We start from the raw sequence: 24,063 nt of genomic DNA on the forward strand, positions 1-24,063 counted from the left end.
ATCATCGAACTGGAGGAAGAACTGAGCAGGTTACACTGGGATATCGTCGGATTATCCGAAGTCCGAAGACAGGGGGAGGATACGATGATCCTGAAATCCGGTAACCTTCTCTATTTCCGAGAGAGCGATCAACTGTCTCAAGGTGGTGTCGGGTTCATAGTCCACAAGTCCCTCGTTAACAACGTTGTGAAAATTGAGAGCGTGTCGACTACGGTGGCGTACCTTATACTCAGAATCACCAAGCGGTATTCTTTGAAGGTCATACAGGTATACGCGCCGACTTCGACACACTCCAACGATGAGGTTGAGGTCATGTATGAGGATTTATCTAAAGCCATACATACCAATAAGACTCATTTCACTGTTGTAATAGGGGACTTTAACGCGAAGCTGGGCAAACGATTCGGGTGATGAGTTAAAGGTGGGACCACATGGAATTAGAGACCGCAACCCTCGGGGCCAGATGTTGGCCAACTTTATGGAGAAGGAGGGACTCTTTATGATGAACTCCTTTTTCAAGAAGACAGGTCAACGTAAATGGACCTGGGTGAGCCCTGATGGGAAAACCAAGAATGAGATAGACTTCATCTTGTCGACGAGAAGACAAATATTTAATTACGCCTCCGTGATCAATGCAGTCAAAACTGGGAGCGATCACAGACTCGTAAGTTATTAAATATCAGTTAAACTCCAGAGGTCCCGACTGATGAAATCTACGCTCTGACCATCACCTCTTCAAATCCGAAATCCCGAATCCTTTCAGCTCGAACTCCAAAACCGATTCGATTGCCTAGCAGACTGCGAGGAAGTGGACACATACAACGACAGGTTTGTGGAAACTGTCCGTACGGCTGGGTCTAAGACCTTCAAGACCAGCCGTACAAAAGGAACCAAAAAGATCAATGCGCATTAAAGAGGCCATCGAGTGGAACAAAGGCTCTAAAGTGTTCGCCAGAGATCTGTCTGTTGGTCAGAGTCAACTGACAAGGCTGAAAACTGAGGATGGCAGAATAGTCACGTCAAGATCTGAGCTGTTGGAAGAGGTTGAGAAGTTCTATGGTCAGCTGTACACGACAGCTCAATCACCTATCAGTAGTCATACTGCAGATCCCAGAGCAAGACTAACCCGACACTACACTGAAGATTTTCAGGACGTCAGTCTTTTCGAGATTAGAATGGCTCTCGAACAACTCAAAAACAACAAGGCACCTGGTGACGATGGTATTACAGCCGAGCTTCTGAAGGCGGGTGGTACACCGATCCTCAGGGCTCTTCAGAGGCTTTTTAACTACGTCATAGCCAAAGGTCAAACACCAAAGGCATGGCACAGAAGTGTGGTGGTACTTTTCTTTAAGAAGGGTGATAAAACCCTTCTGAAGAATTACAGGCCCATCTCACTGCTGAGCCATGTTTACAAGTTGTTTTCGAGAGTCATTACGAATCGTCTCGAGCAAAGGCTTGGCGACTTCCAGCCTTAAAAGTTGAATAATATGATGTGGTTAAAAAGGTAAGGTTAAATTTTACATTCCTTTTCTGATTGACCGTAATAGAAAGGCTTACCAAAACTTTTACAATTTCGATAAATTAAATTGCTCCCATTTCTCCATATATCGATGTGGTTTATACGTTACGTACTTTTTTAATAATTTTGAAAATGATAAAGAAAGGTTGAAATAATATTATTTCATGGTATGAAAAGTTTTTACAAAAAATTTCAAAACCAAGCTTGAAATACGGTAAAGTTATTTTTCGAAATACTCTTCAGAAGTATGTTTCAAGAACTGAATTTAGTGTGCTAGAAAAGGTATATTTGCAACCGGACATTACAGGTGTACCCGTGGGTTTTTATATCACAGTAAGTTTCAAGCAAAAATATATATTATTTATTTGTAGCAATAAAAGGTCTGAGCACTTCAGGTGCTCTCCAAGTAAGTAGACTGATTGACCACTATCACAAATACGACACACGTCAGTTTTATTTTTTTCCTAAATAAGGCATTTTACTCAATTATATACAGCCGAGATGGCCTAGTGGTTAGAACGCGTGAATCTTAACCGATGATCGTGGGTTCAAACCTGGGTAAGTACCACTGAATTTTCATGTGCTTAATTTGTGATTATAATTCATCTCGAGCTTGACGGTGAAGGAAAACATCGTGAGGAAACCTGTATGTGACATCGTGAGGAAACGTGTAATTTCATTGAAATAATGTCACATGTGTATTCTATCAACCTGCATTGGAGCAGCGTGGTGTAATAAGCTCTAAGCCTTCTCCTGAAAAAAAAGGGAGAGGAGGCCTTAGCCCAGCAGTGGGACATTATCAAGCTGTTTCTGTACTGTACTCAAGTGTATACAACTACACGATTTGACGAACACGAAGTGAATGAATTAGTATTTGAGTTTAATTAGTAGTATTAGTTAATTTGTGGTCATGATACACATTAATTTGATATTTGACCGTTATTTATTCTGAGAAAAATAGATACTACCTAGTTTTTGCCGGTTCTTATCAGTAGAATCTACATAACGAACCGATAATAATTTTACATTCAATTTATTCCTGCAAAATTAAGTGCTTGTAAGAGCGTTCTTAATAATGTATATTTTGACTTTATTTGAAATATTTAATTAAAGTAAAAATTAACCTTTTTACATATGACAGCTGTCCTTACTTTATTGATACTTTAAACTAGATTATATTACATTCATTAAAGTGATCAAATTCCGGGTAAGATTAAGACACCTATCTTCAATTTCCAATATTTTGAAAATCATATATTAAGCATTTTATTTGTATAATTTTTTCTTGTAGTTACTATTTATATATATATTAGATCCTTACATATGAAATTAGCGTTTTGTCGTACTGACAACTTTGATCTGAAATATCTCCTCTTTGGTTAAGAATTCCAAATTCAAATTTATAAATTCATTTAGCTGGTACATTTGAGTTTTGAAAACAGTCATTCATTTGTTTTTTCCTCATTATTTTTTTCTTTGGCGTCGCTTATTACCGCACAATGGAAAACATGAAATATCGGTATATTTACGAGTACGAGTTTTACCGTGGCACCAGTGCTGCAGAAACAGCTCGAAGGATTAATGATGTGTACGGCCCTGGTGTCGCAAAAGAAAATACGGTACGTTTTTGGTTTCAACGTTTTCGTTCTGAAAATTTCGACCTTCAGAACCAACTCCTTGGACGGCCGGAGATCAAAGTGGAAAATGAAGAATTAAAAGCTATTGTGGAAGCGGATTCATCACAAAGCACTTAGCTGCAGGCTTCGGGGTAAGTGATCAATATCTATTGTCAGCAACTGCAAACCATGAAGGAAGAACTAGCTGCTAAACAACCGAGATTGGTCAATCGCTCTAGGCCACTGCTGCTTCACGACAACGCAAGACCACACACTGCACAACAAACAACCACTAAGTTAGATGAGCTACAATTGGAATGTCTGCGCCATCCACCGTACTCCCCGGACCTTGCTCAAACAGATTACCATTGTTTCCGGAATTTGGACAACTTCTTACAAAGAAAAAATTTCAACTCCGATGCGTCAGTCCAAACCGCATTCAAAGAGTATTGATTCTCGTCCCCATGGTTTTTTTAGTAAAGGGATCAATGAACTACCTATGAGATGGCAAAAGTGCATAGATAACAACGGTGTATACTTTGATTAATTAAATATATTTTACAAAAAAAACTTGACTTTATATTCCTCCCTTATAAAACGCCAATTTCATATGTAAGGACCTAATATATATATTTGTATGAGACTAAATTTTCTGTAACCATATGTTATTATTCTAGTAGCAATTTTTGTTCTTTTTTTATTCTTAAGTGTTTAATAAATTAAAATTAAAGTGTGCTACGATTCAGATTTTATTTACTATTTTACTTTTTTTAACATATCATTGCACATTCCTATTGAAGTAATAAAAGATTGTTCTCATTATACAATACTAATGTTATACATTATTACCTTTTCTTAATTATATGATTGTAAAAAGTAGCATTGAAAATATTAATAGGTATTAAATTAAAACGTTGTTACATACGGAACAAACGTGTACTATGTACATTTTTTCCTTAAAAATATTATTAATTAAATATCATTCATAACATATTAGTATCGTTATTGATATACTAATTTAGAACAGACACATCTTAAACAAGCTATTAGTTATGCAAAATCCTAAGCAGATTATACTATGATGACGCGGCGGTTTAAAATATGTTGATTCTGTAAATTATTCAAGCTTAATATTATACAGAAAATTTTGTAAGTTAAATGTAAATTTTAATATGTACTTTTATATTAATGATAACAGTCCTCCAGACCAGATTTCGCCCACGGCGGCCAATCTCAAGAGAGATTAGTCAACTACGCAGGAGATATAGTGTACGGGTGTGTGCGCAAACACAGGTGCACTCTCTATTCCCTAACTCTCATAATCCGATGGGACGGCAATCCGACACAACCGGAAAGAGTTCAGGCGCAGGACCAATGGTTTCACGTGCTTTCTGAGGCACGGGAGTGCACACTTTCAAACTTCCAAATGCCAGACTCCGGGCTGCTACTGAGAATTTTTGACAGAAAAACCCAATAACTATATTGGCCCGACCTGGGAATTGAACCCAAGACCTCCAAACCTCAAACCACTAGACTAACGAGGCACTCATCGGCACTTTTATATTATCTTATAATTATGATAAAAAAAATGTGCGGTAAAATATGAACTTTATCAACTTTTATTTCAAAAACTTATAATTACTTCATGAGTCAAAGAAAGCTGTCTTAGCAAACAATTCATTTTTATTTAAAATTGTTAATATAAAACATAGATGAGTATCGATAAGGCTCAACCAGATGTTACTTATTGAATAATTTATTTTTACTGTCTTTCTGAATTCATTCGAGCGGATGAAGGAAAAGAAGTGGGGAGTATCTGCTCCCTTTTCCCAGGATTTAATAGTTCATCCAGTTTATACATGTTTAGTTGTGTAGGCATAACAATAATATAAATAATTTGAGAACAATCTTAAATATAAACATATGTATTATTTGCCCATTTCGTAATAATATCCATACGATGAATATTTCATACAGAGGACCGGCCTTGTTTCAGTTATATCATCATTATGTTATGAAATTAATGGAACAGCGATACGTCTTCATAAGACAAGCAAATAGAGTGTGACTATAATACCTAAACTAATAACACATTTAGCAGTAAGTTTAAGCCCGCCCGCCTAAACTTGATACGTTTACTATGCAAAGTGGATTACATTGACATAACAGCGCTTTAAAGCGATTTTGGCTGACATGTCCAAACTGAAGATTTGACTTTAATGTAAAATGTTGAAAAGTTTAACTTCAGCAGAAAGTTTTATATTACAATATAAAATTTCTTCGTTAAAAAACTTATACATTAAATTTTCATTAAATACGTTAAAATACGAGCCATTATTTCAGACGTCATTCAAAATGTACCTTTGGCTTGTAAAATATATTTAAAAAAAGAGTTTTATAAAATATCACTGACAACGTTTTTAAAAAATATATTAAATAATTTGAATTAGAGTTGTTTTTCAATACAATAACATTAAGCTATTCCTCAAGTTTATACTAATTTCATTAGAGGATACTTTCTGTTGCAAAGTTGTCTGTTCAATCTCATTCAACACACGTTTTCAATTTATCGACCCCTTATCTTCGTAACGCAAAGATCTTTGGCGCCCGGTGTCTTACCCTCCTACACGCCTGTACTTGTTTTTGTATCGTATAAAACCATTAATACCAAGCGCTTGTTATTATTTATATTGTGAAAATATTTTTCATTACATTACAATGCTTATAAAGAACGCAACATATATATCATTATCATTAAGCCTCAAAATTTTCAGCCAGCTATTTTTGTGTGAATTTCTAAAATGTTATGCTAATAAAAATAAAACATCTTTTTATAAATAAGCCAAAACAGAACAGTTCAATATAATTTTCTCCTCTGCTTGTCACCCGAATTTCTGTATAGATAAAATAAGAGTAGCAATATGATTTTTCGAAACATGCATATTAACATGTTTTTTCAATAATGATTATGGTTTGTTTTCGACCCTAGTCCAAAAAATATTCGAAATTTGTGCAAGCCTGTACCACCCATTTGTCATTTATTCTACTGCTCCAATTCTTAGTATTGTTGTGTTCCGGTTTTAAGGGCGAATTAGTAACTATTGGCACAAGGGACAAATAGTTTCTAAAGTTGGTGATGCATTGGAGATGTAAGGGATGCCTGATATTTTTATAATGCCAATTTCTATAGGCGTTAGTGACTCCTTCCCATCAGGTGGCATAATATAAAAAAATGCAGATGCTTAATGAGCAGCAGCTCATAACCGTCGTGGGGATGTCGAAAAATCGGACACAAAAAAATAAGGTATGATCGTGGTCAAAAAGGAATATAGTATATAAAACTTACGCAACACGCAAAGTTACGTTAGTATGCGAGAAGTGTAATAACAATATTTGAGCGAGATACAGGAATTAAATGGTAACTAAAGTTTTAAGTGGCATCCTGTCACAGGTGACCCGGTCATTGACTAACAATGGCGGAACACAATGCCCGTACCGTCTCGTGTTGGTTGCCATATTCCTTGCCTTCAATTCCTCGTAACTTCACGAGTTTGCTGATAGCTAGCTTAATATCCATAAGTTCGTTTCCTAACTATTGTTTCACGGTAACATTGGATTTGTTTTCCTGATACAGTTACACTTTTTCATATAACTTACAGTTTTTATAGTTTTATTTTATCTGCTATTGGACTTCTGAACTCGGATTTTTTTTACATTTTTTAGACTGTGATGTTTTAAGAATATTAAACAATATCTAAGATTCAAACGGATACCAGAATAAAACACGTTCGACTGATTAACACGATTTTCAGTACTTTAAACTTAAAAGGTATTTTAATTCTATTCAAAACCTTTATTTTATTAGATATTTTAAAAAGTTTTACCTATTTTAAATAGAGAAAACCTTTATTTTACTTGATATTTTAAAAAGTATTATCTATTTAAAATAGAACTTTTAAGTTTAAAGTACTGAAAATCGTGTTAATCAGTCGAACGTGTTTTATTTTCGTACCTCGTGTAAAAATATTTCAGAATAATATTTATTTAGTTATATGGTATATAATGGTGGCTGTGATAATAATAATTATTATTATTTATTTATTCAATTAACAACACTCATATACAAAATTACAAAAAAAATAAAAATAAAGACTACTACCTATACAATTTACTGATCCAGCTGAAACTTTACAACAGCGGTTTTAATTTTTAATTCAACTTTTAATTTTTTCAGGTTTCCTTTCATATTTTTTTATAAGTTTTGCCTCTTCTCCTCCTTCACATTAGTTGCCACCAGGCAAAAGTCATAACAAAAATTATTTTTGTTTTACTAATATTTTTTTTCTGAGTGGCTCTACGATAAAAGAGGATAAATTAAAATTCAAGATTATACAATTTCATCGCTCAAAAAGGTACCGTACATTTTCTTGTGCAAATAATATTTTGAGTCAGACACGAAAAGTCAAGTATCTTGGAAGCAAGATCTTGCAGTTTTGTTTTTTAAATTTTCTCGAGACTAAGTAACTTCAACATTGAACTTGAATTGAACATGAAATTGAACATTGAATTGAACATGAATAACTACAACATTGAAATGATAAAATATAAATTTCAATAAAGGGGCATAAGATGAAGGGAATTTACCTATAAAAGTCCTGTACTAATATAAAATAGAAATATATATATTATAGAATAGGTTGGTGGACGAGCATATGGGCCACTTGATGGTAAGTGATCACCAACGCTTAAAGACATTGGCATTATAAGAAATGTAAGCCATCGCGTACATTGCCAATGCGCCACCAACCGTGGAAACTAAGATGTTACGTCCCTTGTGCCTGTAATTACACTGGCTCACTCACCCTTCAAACCGGAACACAACAATACCAAGTACTGATGTTTTGCAGTAGAATATCTGATGAGTGGGTGGTACCTACCCAGACAAGCTTACACAAAGCCCTACCACCAGTAATATTAATAACTACCATATGTGGAATTATAAAACGTTTATAGTATGAACTTCTGAAAGAAAACTTATATAACGTTGTACTATGAATTATCACAGACATTGTATCAACAAATTGCTTGCCTTCCATCTTAAATTCAGCTACCTTCAAGAAAGTACTATTTCAACGGTTCCCTTTACTTTGTTCGTAAGCGGCAGTCCCGGAACATAGAATATTCATTTCTCATTTCTATGTAGGCTATCTAATCGCGTAGGGCCCAAAAAATTTTTCTCGTGACATTTACTCGCATTATTGATGCATATACCAAGTCTTGCTCGGAGTTTATTTTTTATTATATCCTTTAATATTTCAAAGTACAGGTATGTTTACCTGGCAGTATGTATCAGATATTAAACGATATTTTTATTATTATTTAATCGAGCTAAAGAAAGTATGAAACTTATATTTCTTAATTTTTGGTGCCATATTATTTTAAAACCCATCCAGTTATTGCCGATTAAAAAATATAAATAGCTAAAATTCTACAATAAGATCTAGCAATTAAGTCCGAACGACTTTAATAAGTACTTGAAGCAAATCCTTATCAAGAAGATCGTAGAAGTTATATTAAATCTTTAATAAAGAAAGGGTGTTATTTTCGTCGGCAGTGTAACTTAAAATATTTCTTTTATGATAGGACTTTCATAAAAATAAGGTAAGCATGCAATTTCTACAATGAACCGCCAACAATGTAAACTAATGAATAGTTCTAATTATTTTATTTTATAGTATTAATAATTATAAGAAATAAGCATCTACTCTCAATTCTGTTGTCAAAACAATACTTTTTCTTTAATAATGAATGAAAAGTAAAACGTACATATAGTTTCAGAAGCACGACAGTGTATTACTGACAAACCTCAGTTTCTACAGTTATATAATTGTGTTATTTTTTTGACCAAGTAGGGAACGTACTTATATGGTACTTTAACCTACTAAAATCCCAAGGATATCGGGAAGGCCACAGGACCGTTTTCCCATACACATCCGCTGCCTCTCTTGTGTCGATGTGAGTGGATGCTGATTATATACGCATATTATTATTAATAATAATAATAATAATAATAATATTTTTATTATTATTATATTATTATGATTAATATACGTATAAAGAATGTCAACGTAAATATGATTACAATTTTTTAATTCAAGGTCACTGACACTATTTTTATTTTTTCTATTTCTCTGAAAGATTATATTTTAAACAATAATTAATGATTTACTTGTTTTCAATATTACATTCTACTAAAAGTAATTTATACGGAACAAATTTTAAATATATTTTTCAAACAAAATTCACTTATGACAGCGTGACAAAGGAAAACGTCACTCTGATGTGCCCGAGCTATTTCGCATGCGAGAGAGTTTCATTTTTAATAATTTACCGTGACGTCATATCACTTCCGCTGAGCGACTCTGACAGTTAAGCTTAAAAAGTTTTATATTTCATAAATAATTAGAAAATCTAGTTAGAAGTGATTTAGCTTTACTGAATTAAAACTAAAATTATTGAAGTTGAGAACTTTTATATATACATACATATAAACAATATATTTTTTTCAAATCATTTATTTATTGCGACTTACAACATTAACCATAAAAATAAATTAAAACAAATACAAATTTTTCGTAAAATAAGCTCCAAATCTTCTCAAAAAAGAGGAGAGGAGGCCTTTAGCCCAGTAGTGGGACATTCACAGGCTGTTACGGTACAAATTATTCATTACATACGAGTAGTGTACATTCAATAAATGTTTGTAATTTCTGAAATAATAGTCGACTTTATTATGAAAATAAACGCTAAAGTAAGTATAGTCTAGTTTTAATGCAATAGTCTAGCGTACTTCTAGTTAATTTACGTGAGAACAGCTTAGCACTTCTTCCGACGTACGGAGATAAGCACTTGAAATAAATACGAAGTTCAAAAGTCGTCGTGAAAATAATTCCTTAATAACAACATAATTTTTTTATTTTATCGTGTAAAATAATATATAATTTTCATACATTATACATTCATTAGACACATGTATGTAGGTCATATTTTAAAATAATATTAATAAAATATTATAAGCAAACAAGGCCAATAAATTTCTTATATTAAATTTGATTTTACTATAAATATAAGATTTAGTATTTGATTCGTCTCTCAATTAAGATTTTTTTATTAAATTCCCTTATAAATACATATTGGTGCTTTTTAATTAAATTATTTCAAATCAAAATTAAAGTAAATCAGTCTTTATTTTATTGTATTAATTTCAACAAAAGTTATAACATTTATTTTTATTCTTAGCACACATTAACTTGTCATCTTCTTTGAATGATAAAGTTACTCATTTTCTCAAACTTTCAATATCATCATCATCAATCATCAACAGCCAATCGTTGTCCACTGCTGAACATAGGCCTCTCCTAAGGTGCGCCAAAGCTCCCTGTCCTCCGCCTTCCACATCCAGTTGGTGCCCGCCACCTTCTTAAGGTCGTCGGTCCACCTGGCTGGAGGGCGCCCTACGCTGTGCTTGCCGATTCGCGGTCTCCACTCTAGGACTCGTCTGCTCCAACGGCCATCGGTCCTACGACATACGTGACCAGCCCACTGCCACTTCAGCCTGCTAATTTTGCAAGCTATGTCGGTGACTCCGGTTCTTTTCCGGATAATCTCATTTCTGATCTTATCCTTCAAAGATACTCCGAGCATAGCTCGCTCCATAGCACGCTGAGCGACTTTGAATTTGTGGAGTAGTCCCGCAGTTAGTGTCTACGTTTCGGCACCGTATGTCATGGCAGGTAAGACGCATTGGTTGAAGACTTTCGTCTTCAAACATTGCGGTATAGACGACTTGAGGACTTGACGAAGGTTGCCAAATGCTGCCCATCCCAAGCGAATTCTTCGGTCGGCTTCCTTCTCGAAGTTGTTCCTACCGACTTGTATTATCTGTCCTAGGTAGGTATACTCACTAACAACTTCGAGAGGTTTCCCCTCGACGTATATCGGTCCCGGCACGACATGCCTATTGAACATGACCTTGGTCTTGTCCAAGTTTATACCGAGACCAACACACCGGCAAGACTCGCCTAGGCTACGCAGCATTTCGGTGAGTTGTTCCAGCGACTCTGCTATGATGATGATATCGTCGGCAAATCGAAGGTGTGAGATGTACTCGCCGTTTACATTGACTCCATACCCAGTCCAATCCAGCGTCTTGAAAACTTCTTCCAACGCATTGTTGAACAGTTTTGGGGATATTACATCCCCCTGTCTCACCCCTCTGCGCAGTTGGATCGCCTTCGTCTTACAGTCCTGGATGTGGACAGTCACTGTAGCAGCGTTGTACAGACAACTCAGTACCTCGACATATCTCCAATCGATATGACATCTCTGCAATGAGTCGAGCACTGCCCAGGTTTCGATGGAGTCGAAGGCTTTCTCGTAGTCCACAAATGCCATACACAGCGGCTGATTGTACTCTTCGGTCTTCTGCACAATCTGCCGAACAGTATGGATGTGGTCCACGGTGCTGTAGCCTGATCGAAAGCCAGCTTGCTCTGGAGGCTGGAACTCGTCAAGTCGTCTGGCGAGACGGTTCGTGACGACTCTTGAGAACAGCTTATACACGTGACTCAGGAGGGAGATTGGTCTGTAGTTCTTCAAGAGGGTTTTATCACCTTTCTTGAAAAACAGTACCACCTCACTCCCGCTCCACGTTTCCGGGGTTTTGCCATGTTGGATGACGGAATTAAAGAGGCTTGCTAGCTCTTTCAGGACCGGAGTCCCGCCTGCCTTAAGCAACTCTGTTGTGATTCCGTCATCTCCCGGAGCTTTGTTGTTTTTAAGCTGTTCTAGAGCCGCCCTAATCTCTCCTTGGTCAACGACCGGGAGCTCCTCGGTGTAATGGCGCATAAGAGGGGCGCGCTGGTCATCAATACTGATTCCCACGGGTTTATCCGATCTTGAAGAGAACAACTGCCCATAAAACCTCTCTGCTTCTCCGACAATCTCAGGCCTAGAGGTAACGACCCCACCATTTTCAGTTTTAAGTTTGTCAGACGCGGCCTCCCAAACTTGCGAGCGAACACTTTCGATCCTCGATTTTGCTCGATCGCAACCTTGATGGCACGGGTATTGGAGCGTCGGAGATCGCGTCGCGTCAGCGTTTTTATTGTTCGATTGAAGGCCTTATCTGACAAAAACGATCGTAGTTCTCGTCGTTTTCTCATGAGCTCGAGTGTCTCAGCAGAGAGTTTTGGTGCGTTGTCTCTTCTCTGTGGCGGAAAACACTTGCAGGATGTGTTTTGCAGTATTTTGACCAGCGTGTCGGTTTTCTCATCAATGCTGCTTACGGTTTCCAACGCGGTGAATTGATTTTGAAATTCCATTTGGAACTTTTCGGAGCCTTGAGCAGCTTGGAGCATGGTAGGTCGGAGAGTAGACCTCATCATTTTCGATCTTTCGGCTTTGAAGTCGATATTTAGAGTGCCTCGAACCAAGCGGTGATCACTTCCGGTATTAAGCCTGTTGATCACTGAAACATCTCTAAATATGTGCCTTTTATTCGAAATGATAAAGTCTATCTCGTTCCTTGTCACGTTATCAGGGCTTCGCCAGGTCCACCTCCTCTGAGGCTTCTTTTGAAAGAAAGAATTCATCAAAAAGAGCCCCTGCGCTTCGAGAAAGTTTACCAGCATTTGCCCCCTGTTATTTCTGCAGCCCAAGCCGTAAGGTCCGACTGTCGATTCACCGCTATCTTGTACTCCCACTTTAGCATTAAAGTCTCCCATAACAACATTGTAGTGGGCCCTCGAGGTGTCGTTGAGGGCCTTTGCGATGTCCTCGTACATCGCTTCGACCACATCATCAGAGTATGTCGAAGTTGGCGCATATACCTGTATGACCTTCAGGGAGTACCTGTCGGAAAGTTTTAGGACAAGGTACGCTACCCGGTTCGACACACTACTGATTTCCACAATGCTGCTAATGAGATCCTTTTTGACTAGAAAACCGACACCACCCTGGGAGAGGTTATAACCTTCGCGGAAGTAGAGTAAGTTACCGGACTCTAGTTATCGTGTCCTCCCCGTCTTCGGACTTCAGACTTCAGATAACCCCAGTATATGCCAGTTTATATGACTTAACTCTACTTCTAATTCGGCGAGGTGATGGTCCAGCCTCCATCGAGCGTCCATTGTACGTTGCCATGTGAAGTCATTTTATACGGTAGCCTGCCGTGAACCGGTGATTCTTAGCACCCCCTGTCCTGCCGATACCGCGACGACTACCTTGGTCGGGCCTAGCGGGCTTGCCGGTAACTGGGGGTAAGATGTTTATGGGGGGGGGGACGCTGCTGCCCATCCCCCCTTTTCCCCGTCCCTCAGTCGCCTCTTACGACACCCACGGGATGAGATTGAGGGAGTACTATTCTAAGCCGGTACTCCACGGCAAATATTGTATTTGTTGATATCTGATATTGAAATAGATCCAATTGAAAAAAAAAAACATTAAATTGCACTCGTACGTTATATAAGCGGAGAAAACTTGTCATAACATATCTCGATTAAAGTCCGCTCTCATTTTGTTATAACTTACGAAACATACGTCCAAGCTCGTTTGTGGATATGGATATTTTTTTTTATTTCAGATATACGACAGTTTCAGTAATATACTACTTCATGACATTCATTTCATTGGAATTAAGTCCGATCTGAAGCTTGTACTATTCAATTTTAAGTAATACAAGAACGTTGTCATTTATAAAATAATAAATTCAATATTCAATTCCACTATAAATTATTATCGCAAAACTGACGATAACAATGATTTTTATTGTACATTTATATTTAAGTCTACTATAGCACCACCTACTAAAAAAAACGTATTTTAGATAATATATACTCCATGTTAAAATATTCCTTTTTTTGGATTATCTGGAAGAAATAGTTGATTTGTTATAAGCCTCTTATACTTCACAATAATTCATTCTAAACATTTTTCATAAATGAAAACATTGAATATTTCCGACACACGACTTTTAAAAGTTTTTTTTTTCAAATGGTCAATCGCTACAGAAGAAACTTAACATATTTCTTTTATGAGACTACAAAGTTGAGTTTATTTCACTATAGAATGAAAAAGTCACACTACAAAGATACTTAGATAAATATCATACAAAGTGAGTTTGCTTCAGGAAATTGAAATTTATTTTTCATACAAAATTCTTAGTAAATAAAACTCGTTCGTTCCATAGAACAAAGCGAAAAGTATTAAATTGAGTCGTGTTCTGATTGATGATGATCAAGTGAGTGAGGGTGTTTAATGTATGTCAACATTTGTTTTTAAAAATACAAAAGAAATGTATTAATAAAATGTATGTCTTAAACATCTCTTTGTGATAATTTGACTTAGGTCTTAATAGAGATATCACAATGTTAAGAAGTTAGGTAGTAGCTTTAGGAATTTATCAAAATTGAACCGTAGAATCGCATAGAATGAGAGGATAATAGCCGACATATTTTGTCTCATCTATCTATTTGCCTGTTTCATTAGCTTGCTCATTGTCAATCTATTAATTGATTGCAAATTTAGTGTAATCTTAGTTTTGTTCGTACGTACACAGTTGAGATTTTTTTTTTAATTCAATAATATAAATAGATTTCAACAAAAATGCCTTTTTTATTCTTATTTATGCGTAAAATCCTAATCGAAATATTAAACTTATTCCTTAGTTTATAACCCAAAATTTTTCAGACCATTAAAAAAAGGTACTATTACAGTCCTTATTTAAGGTATTTAATAAACAACATATGTGAAAATCATTAAAATCGGTCCCAAAAAAGGTCTGGGCTTATATGGGTTAAATCATTCTGGATTCTGTTCACTTCGAGCGCTGAAATTATTTCTTATACACAGGTGAAATCAAAACCGACACGTCTGGGCCCGGTAAGCCGGAGCTTAGAGCGCAATACTATACGATACGATAACAATTTCAGCTTAAACGATTATACGTTTCAATTTAATATGAATATTATTTAGACATTTGCAAAATTATTTTAACATTTTGTAAATTAATGCGAAATAAACAAGCGAATAATATAAATAAAATATTTAGGTAGCATTTTCGAGACTACGACAAATAAAATTTCAAAAAAAGAATTAAATTTCCATTTACAACAATAATACTTACTTTTAAGTGTTATTTAGTTAAACAATACTGTGTGTTCTTCTCTCAAATATCAGGTTAATAATAATTACAAAAAGAATTAAATCAATGATTAACTAAAAAGCCGTTAAGCAATGTAAGATTGTAAGGGTTTATCCACCTAGTAAGAAACCTGTTGTCGAGCTGGTCTGATTTATTAAAAAAAAAAAACAAATAAAAAGTATTCTAAGTTTCCCCTAAATAGATTCAGGCAAAGCTAATAGAGGAACTTTACTAGTCTATATTATACAATAAACAAACATGATAAAAGACCTTAAATACTTCTTGTACTCGTTTATTCATGCACGGTATATAAATTTCATTTTACGAGTTAAAAGTGTATACGTCTTCTGTTCTGAACTTACAGTCTATTCTAGGATATTTACCGTAGATTTTATTTAACCTATTAAATTGTCAATTCAAAAATGCTTCCAAATGACTCATTTTATTAGCCTGATTTAATTGCCGCTTTAATTTTAAGCATTAGGAAAGTTAAAACACGAATATAAAAATAACGCTTAACTTCGGGTAAAACAAAAACATCCCTAGAAAATAGTTTTTTATTATCTTTGTTGTAATGTTGATTTAAGTATTAATATAGTAAAACGAACATTTAATGTTGAAGAAAAAATCATTTCTTATAATGAAGTAAAACATTTCTTAGGAGGATTTGTTTCTGCTATATATACAATTCTACATTATGTTCACACAATTTCGTGTGTTCTACATTATGTTCACATAATTTACTGGTGGTAGGGCTTTGTGCAAGCTCGTCTGGGTAGGTACCACCCACTCATCAGATATTCTACCGCAAAACAGCAATACTTGATATTGTTGTGTTCCGGTTTGAAGCGTGAGTGAGCCAGTGTAATTACAGGCACAAGGGACATAAAATCTTAGTTCCCAAGGTTGGTGGCGCATTGGCTATAAGCGATGGTTGACATTTCTTACAATGCCAATGTCTAAGGGCGTTTGGTGACCACTTACCATCAGGTGGCCCATATGCTCGTCCACCTTCCTATTCTATTAAAAAAAAAAAGTGTATATTAACCTGACGGAACCCGTAACAGTAACATTTTAGGACAATTATGTCAACAATACTGTTTTGTGTCAAATTATCAAGAATGACATTATTTTTTTGTATATTCCTACATTAAACATTTTCGTATCGTAGATTCTTTAAGATTTGAATTATACATGTGAAGCTACTTTTTATCTTTGTTCTGATATGACATTATATTTTAACAAAGTTCATTTAAAAATCATATATTTAGAGAAGCAGTAATTTATTTACATTTTAACTAATAAAATATACAAATATTATTGGCTGGTACGGCTGGCTTGGTTGGTTACAGATAATAGAACTAATAAATATTACCATGGTTGTTTAGCAAAAAAATTTTAGAGGCAGTTCGTAATCAATAAATTATTATTACACTCCCGTGTCTGTAATAGCATGCAAATGTTTTTCTGGAAGTGCATCTGTGTTTCTGTGTTGCTCTGTGCTGCACACAGTAAGCTATAAAACGAGACGGTTAATTTTTGACACTGGGAGCCGTGACCAAAATTTAGCTAGTAGGACGTTATAATATGTAAATTAATATTATGTTACATAAATAATTAATAAGTATATACATAGTAATGATTACCTATAACACAAGAATTTCTCTACAGAGCACCGTAGAAGATCAGGATCCCTTGACGAAGCAGCAGAGGACAGCAGCGATAATGGAGGGAGCACGCCTAAGAAAAAAACCGCTATTGAAGAACAGTGGGAGAGGTCAGGTGGCTTTGAACTCACATCCGTGGAACAGGAAACGTATGAAAAATACTTTTATGGAACAGAACATTGGAACTATTTCACAAGTGACGAGGACCTGGGACCCGTGATATTGTCGATAAAACAGGAAACTCTTAATGCAAGAGACCAGTTTCGGTAAGTTTTTTTTTTAAACTAATTTTTAAATTTCTAGTAAGTAAATTAAATAACGTCACTAACAATGGTCAATTTTGTCATTTTCCGAAGATCTTGTGATTATCTCACATTATTTTCTCTATATTATCAATTTCAATTAACGATCAGATCTATCAATTTCAAGCATTTGTAGCGAACGATCCTTGGAATGTTCTCGACTTCATCACCTTTCAAGGGAATGGAATTTAATCAACCTTCATCTAATTAAATTGAAAATAAATCTAATGAACCTTGAATGAGAATTATGACAACAAGCTTTAAATATTAATTAATTCTTTAAAAATTGACTAAATTATTATTAATATAATTTTCAAACCTTTATTAAGTTAATTTTAATAAAAATAAAAGTAACAGCCTATTTATGTTCCCTGTTGGACTAAGGCCTTTTCTCCTTTTAAGGAGAAGTTTTTGAAGCTCATTTCACGATAAGAGAAAGAGAGAAGATATACAGGCAGATTTTTCAATATGTTTTCCTTCGGGTTTCACGATGTTTTCCTTCACCGATTACAACATGATATATCAACACATATTAAGCATATTAAGTTGTTTTAGCCTAGTCTTCGGTTACAGTTCACGGTTTCGAACCACCGGGCCATCTCGACTTAATTATATTGCTTAAAATGAAATGCCTATTATAGAAAAAAACAATTTCATATCACAAGCTGTGACATTAAGTTTTATCCATCTTAAAATATTTTGTGAAATTAATCATAATTATGCGTTTATTGAATGAAAATGAAAATAAACATTTTAATAAACAGTTCATATAAATTAATTATAAATTTTTAATTAATTATATTTTGTCATATTAATTAATAATTATGAAAATTAAAACATTTTAATCTTACATCCACTCCACTCGAATTATAGTTGCAAATTATTTTATAAGAAAACCCGTTTAAGGCTGATGTTGGCAGTTACAATTATTTGCATAAGAATTTATATTAATTACAAATACAATGATTGTCAATTGAGTATCCATATTTTAATGAATCAAATTTACGCTTAAAGAATTGCAATTTTTTTTAATATAGGTATTTTCTCACATTGGCAGGCAATTTGTGGCTTAAATTTTATTTTAAGGCTAAATAAGAACAATAGAGTTGACAGAACGAGGCTAGAATCGCTAAAACTGAAGTGATCGATCATATTTGTGTGATAACTACTTTATTGTCTTCTGAAATAACTAGAATTGGCAAACATAATGGATACATCTATTATATTTATAAAACAAATATTGTTTTTAAAAACTGAATAAGAGAAACTTTCGAAACTTTGGGAATTTCCTTAAACATACAAATTTAAATCGTCTTGAATCAAAGGTTACAAAGAGGAAACAGGTAACCGCTTCCTAAAATTTTTTATTAAAATATTAATGATGACAAAGTAGTAAAACAAGGACCAACTGAATAGAATATCCTTATTTACCAGAAATGATTAATGCATTCGATAACTTTTCCATTTCCACCTTTTAAGTACTAGCTTTTATGTAGTAATAAAAACCAAGGAGCCCTCGACAGAATTATAAAAGTAAAAAAGTTGATTTATCAAAAGTTGAGAAATAACTTTATTATTAGTAAAAGTACTTTTAGTACCTTTATTTTCAAATACAACAAATATAAATATCGCTATGTTTTAAATATTAAACACGAATATCCTAAAACATAAATGTGTCAGAACGTATTGTCTCTTAGAATACTTAAATGTCTCCGCTTGCTTATTACTATTATTAAATGGAAGAAAAAACCTAAACATTGCAATATTAAAGCATTGACAAATTATTTGAATATCATAACAGACTTCAAACAAAACCCTTTATCTTCTTAATTACTTTAATTTTCATGTATTTATTTTTAACATAAGCGTGACTTTTTAATACTTCAATTTATTGTTTTTTTATCTTTAAAGGATTGTTCAGTAGCGCCTTGAAGTGAAATGATACACTCCACTCTTTTAATACACGTAAAGCCATTATCCGTCTGGTTCTCAAATCATGTCGGATTGCCATCCGGTCCTATACTCAGAATGAGGAAACTTATAACACATTATGAGAGTGATAGTGTAGGGATAGCAGCTATATGCACCCACATTTGTACACTACAGTTTATTATAATATGTCCTGTGCGCAATTTAGTACGGTACAAATTTAGTCACAAGGTATAATATTATTATCAATACTTAATTATGTACAACATCCACAAAATAATAAAATTTAGTTTAAAATTTAATTTAAAAAACGTCACTTTGATTCGTACGTTTGTTTATTAACAAACATAAAAGTTAAAGTCAAATTTTAATGTTAATAAACGTACAAATTAAACTCAAAGGCAGCGCAATCCAAAATATAATTACAATTTTAGATTGCATTCGGTGTTATCACCTTGCAATTTGATTATAGTGGGAGAAGTGAGTAAAAAAGGAGTGAAATAACATACCATTATACTGCTGCATAAGAAGATTTCGATCCTTTTCTACCACGCTGGTCCAATTGGAATTGCTTGTCGTATAGATATGGAAATTTTTGAAACGGAAGAAGACAAAGGTTGCCGAGATGGCCCAGTGGTAAGAACGCGTGAATCTTAACCGATGATCGTGAGTTCAAACCCGGGCAAGCACCACTGAATTTTCATTTGCTTAATTTGTGATTATAATTCATCTCGTGCTTTACGGTAAAGGAAAACATCGTGAGGAAACCTGCATGTGTCTAATTTCATTGAAATTCTGCCACATGTGTATTCTACCAACCCGCATTGGAGCAGCGTGGTGGAATAAGCTCCAAAAGCCTTCTCCTCAAAAAGAGGAGAGGAGGCCTTTAGCCCAGCAGTGGGACATTCACAGGCTGTTGCGGTTGCGGTTGGGGTTGCGGGAGAAGTGAGTAAAAAAGGAGTGAAATAACATACCATTATACTGCTGCATAAGAAGATTTCGATCCTTCTCTACCACGCTGGTCCAATTGGAATTGCTTGTCGTATAGATATGGAAATTTTTGAAACGGAAGAAGACAAAGGTTGCGACGATTATTTTGTATTGTGGATCGTAAATACAAATAAAACCCATCACAAATTGACAGTCTTTTCCGATTTCAATTTATTTTAAATAAAAATCATGAAATCTCACGCGTAGGTAGATCTTGTATTTTATCCTCAAGATGACCACTGCTTTTTGAAATAAATGTAATTTATTTTCTTTTGGTTTATATATATTTTAAATATATACATTTAAACCAAATTTTATAAAAAAATTTCATATACAGTAACAGCCTGTTAATTTCCCACAGCTGGGCTTAGGCCCCCTCTCCATTTTGAGGAGAAGGTTTGGAGCTTATTCCACCACGCTGCTCCAATGCGGGTTGATAGAATACACATGTGGCAGAATTTCAATGAAATTAGACACATGCAGTTTTCCTCACGATGTTTTCCTTCACAGTCGAGCACGAGATGAATTATAAACACAAATTAAGCACATGAATATTCAGTGGTGCTTGTCTGGGCTTGAACTCACGATCATCGGTCAAGATTCACGCTTACCCCTAGTCCATCTCGGCTTATTTTCATATATAAAGAATTAATTACAAATATTTCGTTCGAATGGGTTTTTTCTTATAATAAGTTGGCAGCTGTATTATATGAAATTTCTATTTAATTACTTAGTACACATAATATAGTACGAAGCCGTCAACATGTTTGCTATGTCGATGTTTTCTCGTTAATAAGTTCCAAGCCGTTTCGTCCTCAGAGAATTCGCATTTAAATCAACAAGATATATTTCTCAACCATAAATATTATCTAACCCTTGTGTAATAATACTTCAACTATATCCGTAGGGTTATGTATTTCATCGTTTGTGTTCCCGCAAACATATACACATAAATAAGGGTTACTCTTGTAAATTAATCCATATAATGCAAAATGTCCCTTGCACCTAAATTCAGCCAGACTTATATAACGATGCTATCATCATCACTTACTGACAAAGGAATCTCATATCACATAACATATCGACATCGTCATATTTCATATAGAATCTGCATAAAACCACAACTTTGCATACTGATAATATTTCACAAGCATTTTGAACTTCTAGAATCAAATTTTAACCTAGTTTCCAAATACATGCAGTATATAAGATATTCCCGTACCATATTCCGTATAGTATATTTCGGAGTTATTCTCGCCAGTCATAGTAAATGCCTAACTTGCTAAACGCCTAATATTTGAGAGTATCAAGAACTTGAATGGTGCACCAATTTTTATTGTGGTATCGTCGCAATACGATCAACCATTGTAGAAAGGGGATATATTTCACCGCATATTTAAAATTAGAATGAGTTACATATATTGTAAAGTTGGCTTAAAGTAGTATACCCGGTCCCACCCCTAAGGGATCTGGTTACCTTTTTGAAGGTTTCCAATGCGGGAAAAAAAGTAGTATGGTAAGGAGAACGGATCTATTTTATTTATCTCTAGTTGAGATCAGCCAACTGCGCAGACCTAGCACTATAGTGCTTACAAGCTTGTGCGCAAACACAGGTGCACTCTTTATTCCCTAACTCTCATAATCCGGTTGGACAGTAACCCGACACGACCGGAAAGAGTTCAGACGCAGGACTATCGACTTTACGTGCTTTTTGAGGCACGAGAGTGTATACACCTCCAACTACCAGTCTCTGGGCTGCTACTGAGAATCTTCGACAGAAAAACTCAATAACTTTTTACTGGCCCTACTTGGGACTTGAACTTAGGACCTCAGGATTGGCGGCCTTATATCTACACTGTAGTGTATATAGTAAATACTCTACTCGTATTAAATAAACAAGCATATGTAATATGCAAGATAAATAATTGTCATTGTTATTTTCAAGATATACGACTTCACGTGTTTTATATTAATGTGCCTTATAAATGTTTTCTCACTTCGGGACTTACGATTGTCACGCATTAGGAGAAATGAATAAATAATATTAGGCTTATTTTATTACGTAACGTCTTTTGAATATTTTATAAGAATATACTTTTCACTTTAATATAAAAATAAGATAATTTTTCATGTTAAGTTTCAAATGTTAATTATAATAATAATAACAGAAAATAAATAACTAGATTATAAATAATAATAAAAAATTATCTATATCCATAAAAATTTAAGGAAACTATTGTAAATGAACAAGGCTTAGTTTTGTTTAACGGTGCTTGTGATATGTCAGTTTTAATCACTAAATTTAAAAGGACGTCAAGAAATGAAATTATAAATAGTATTAACCTAAAAAGAAACGATACAAACTGACACGAAAGGCGAAGTTGGCTTGAGATTATAAAGTAAAAAATGGAAGTATAATGCGATTAGAGAAAAAGCGACATGACGTCATACAAAATCAAGACACGCCACAAAAAATGTTTGTTTTACATAGGAATAACTCGCAGGGAGATTCCCGGGCCGTTCACCGTGAATACTTACCGGCATTTTCATTATTCTCTGTCATAGGAAAACTGAGATGCGACGAGAAAACTCGAGAATTTAATTAAAAGCGCTCTTAAATTTTTTAAAGTTATGAGATACATTGACTTGTTAGGACGAGCTTCAACAGAAATATTTTGAGATTCTCAAAAGGTCGGATATTCGTAAAGAGCATCGGTTGATGCTCTTTAAAATAATATTACATCAACTTAAACAAGAAATTTTTGAAATTTCCTTAAACTAAACGTATAAGGTTATTTTATCAGAATAATTATAAAGGAAGAAGTTTGAAATAAATGAGGTTTTGATTCTCTATGAACTAATTAAATTCCAAACATTCACGTGAGTTTATGCATATTATAGATTCAAGTTGAACACAGTTGTATTTTGCACTATTCACTAAAATTTTGCGGTGAAGTGAGCGCTTGCTTGAAACTAGTTATGTCTAATTTAATATTGGCACTCCATTGAGTTCAAATCAACAGTCGTAACCACTGAACTGGTAATAATAATAAGAGTTTATTCGAGTCAACTTGAATCTTCGTTATTTCGACGGATATCATAGTTGCCTAGTTTGCCTAAACTTCTCCTCTCCTGTTTTGACATTTCCACTCGTTTCACAAAGGGACCTTTTGCTAGTATTTATCTCGATTTAAAATTATGCAAACAAAAACATTTTGTTTATATTAACTTCCTTTGTATAACCGGATTTTAATCAACGTCGAAAGTCCAAAAGGAACACGTACACTTTGTATGTCAACACCGTTTGTGTTGATTACATTGTAACACCGGAATACAGTATAAATTTACGGAAAACCACATGCAAGTGAATAAAATTCAAATCGAACGATGAAATGCCTCAGTAAATACCGTTACTTACCCACATTTTAGTAAAAAATAGTTCCTTACAGAATAAAAAACATTTATATTTAAAGGAAGATTAAATGTGCCAAATTATCAAGTCTATAAATGGTTTAACGATATAAAAGCATACAATTACATACACTTAAATAATTATTATTACCTGTGTTTGCTCAATGGCTGTAATTCGACCATGATGATGATTTTAAGCATGCTATTTAGAATTCAAAATATAAATCGATTTTTTTTTTTACTCTCATTTTCAAATTATTTTTATTAATATCACGAAAGCTGTCAATAATCATCAACAAAATAAATAAGTTGACAAACAAAAGAGAAAAATGTCCTGAAATGTTTTGTTTGACTATTTATTAATATGTAGATTAGAGTTTTTAAAAACAGTTTTTATATAGAATACATGGTGGATATTCCATGA

At 34.3% G+C, this 24,063-nt stretch overlaps 2 protein-coding genes across 2 annotated transcripts in view; both read left to right on the forward strand.

Annotated features, from left to right (window-relative positions):
- Positions 1-24,063, forward strand: part of LOC126769419 (serine/threonine-protein phosphatase 4 regulatory subunit 2) — a 248,837-nt gene that overhangs the window by 170,368 nt on the left and 54,406 nt on the right. The gene's annotated exons all lie outside the window — the stretch shown is intronic.
- Positions 1-24,063, forward strand: part of LOC126769736 (uncharacterized) — a 71,182-nt gene that overhangs the window by 33,469 nt on the left and 13,650 nt on the right. Inside the window, exons 7-8 of the mRNA XM_050488653.1 lie at positions 12,548-12,562; positions 17,025-17,273. Coding sequence (XP_050344610.1) covers positions 12,548-12,562; positions 17,025-17,273 — 264 coding nt within the window. The remainder of the gene's footprint in view (positions 1-12,547; positions 12,563-17,024; positions 17,274-24,063) is intronic.

The sequence above is a fragment of the Nymphalis io genome, chromosome 7 (genome assembly GCF_905147045.1).
Source record: "Nymphalis io chromosome 7, ilAglIoxx1.1, whole genome shotgun sequence".
Lineage (NCBI taxonomy): Eukaryota > Metazoa > Arthropoda > Insecta > Lepidoptera > Nymphalidae > Nymphalis > Nymphalis io.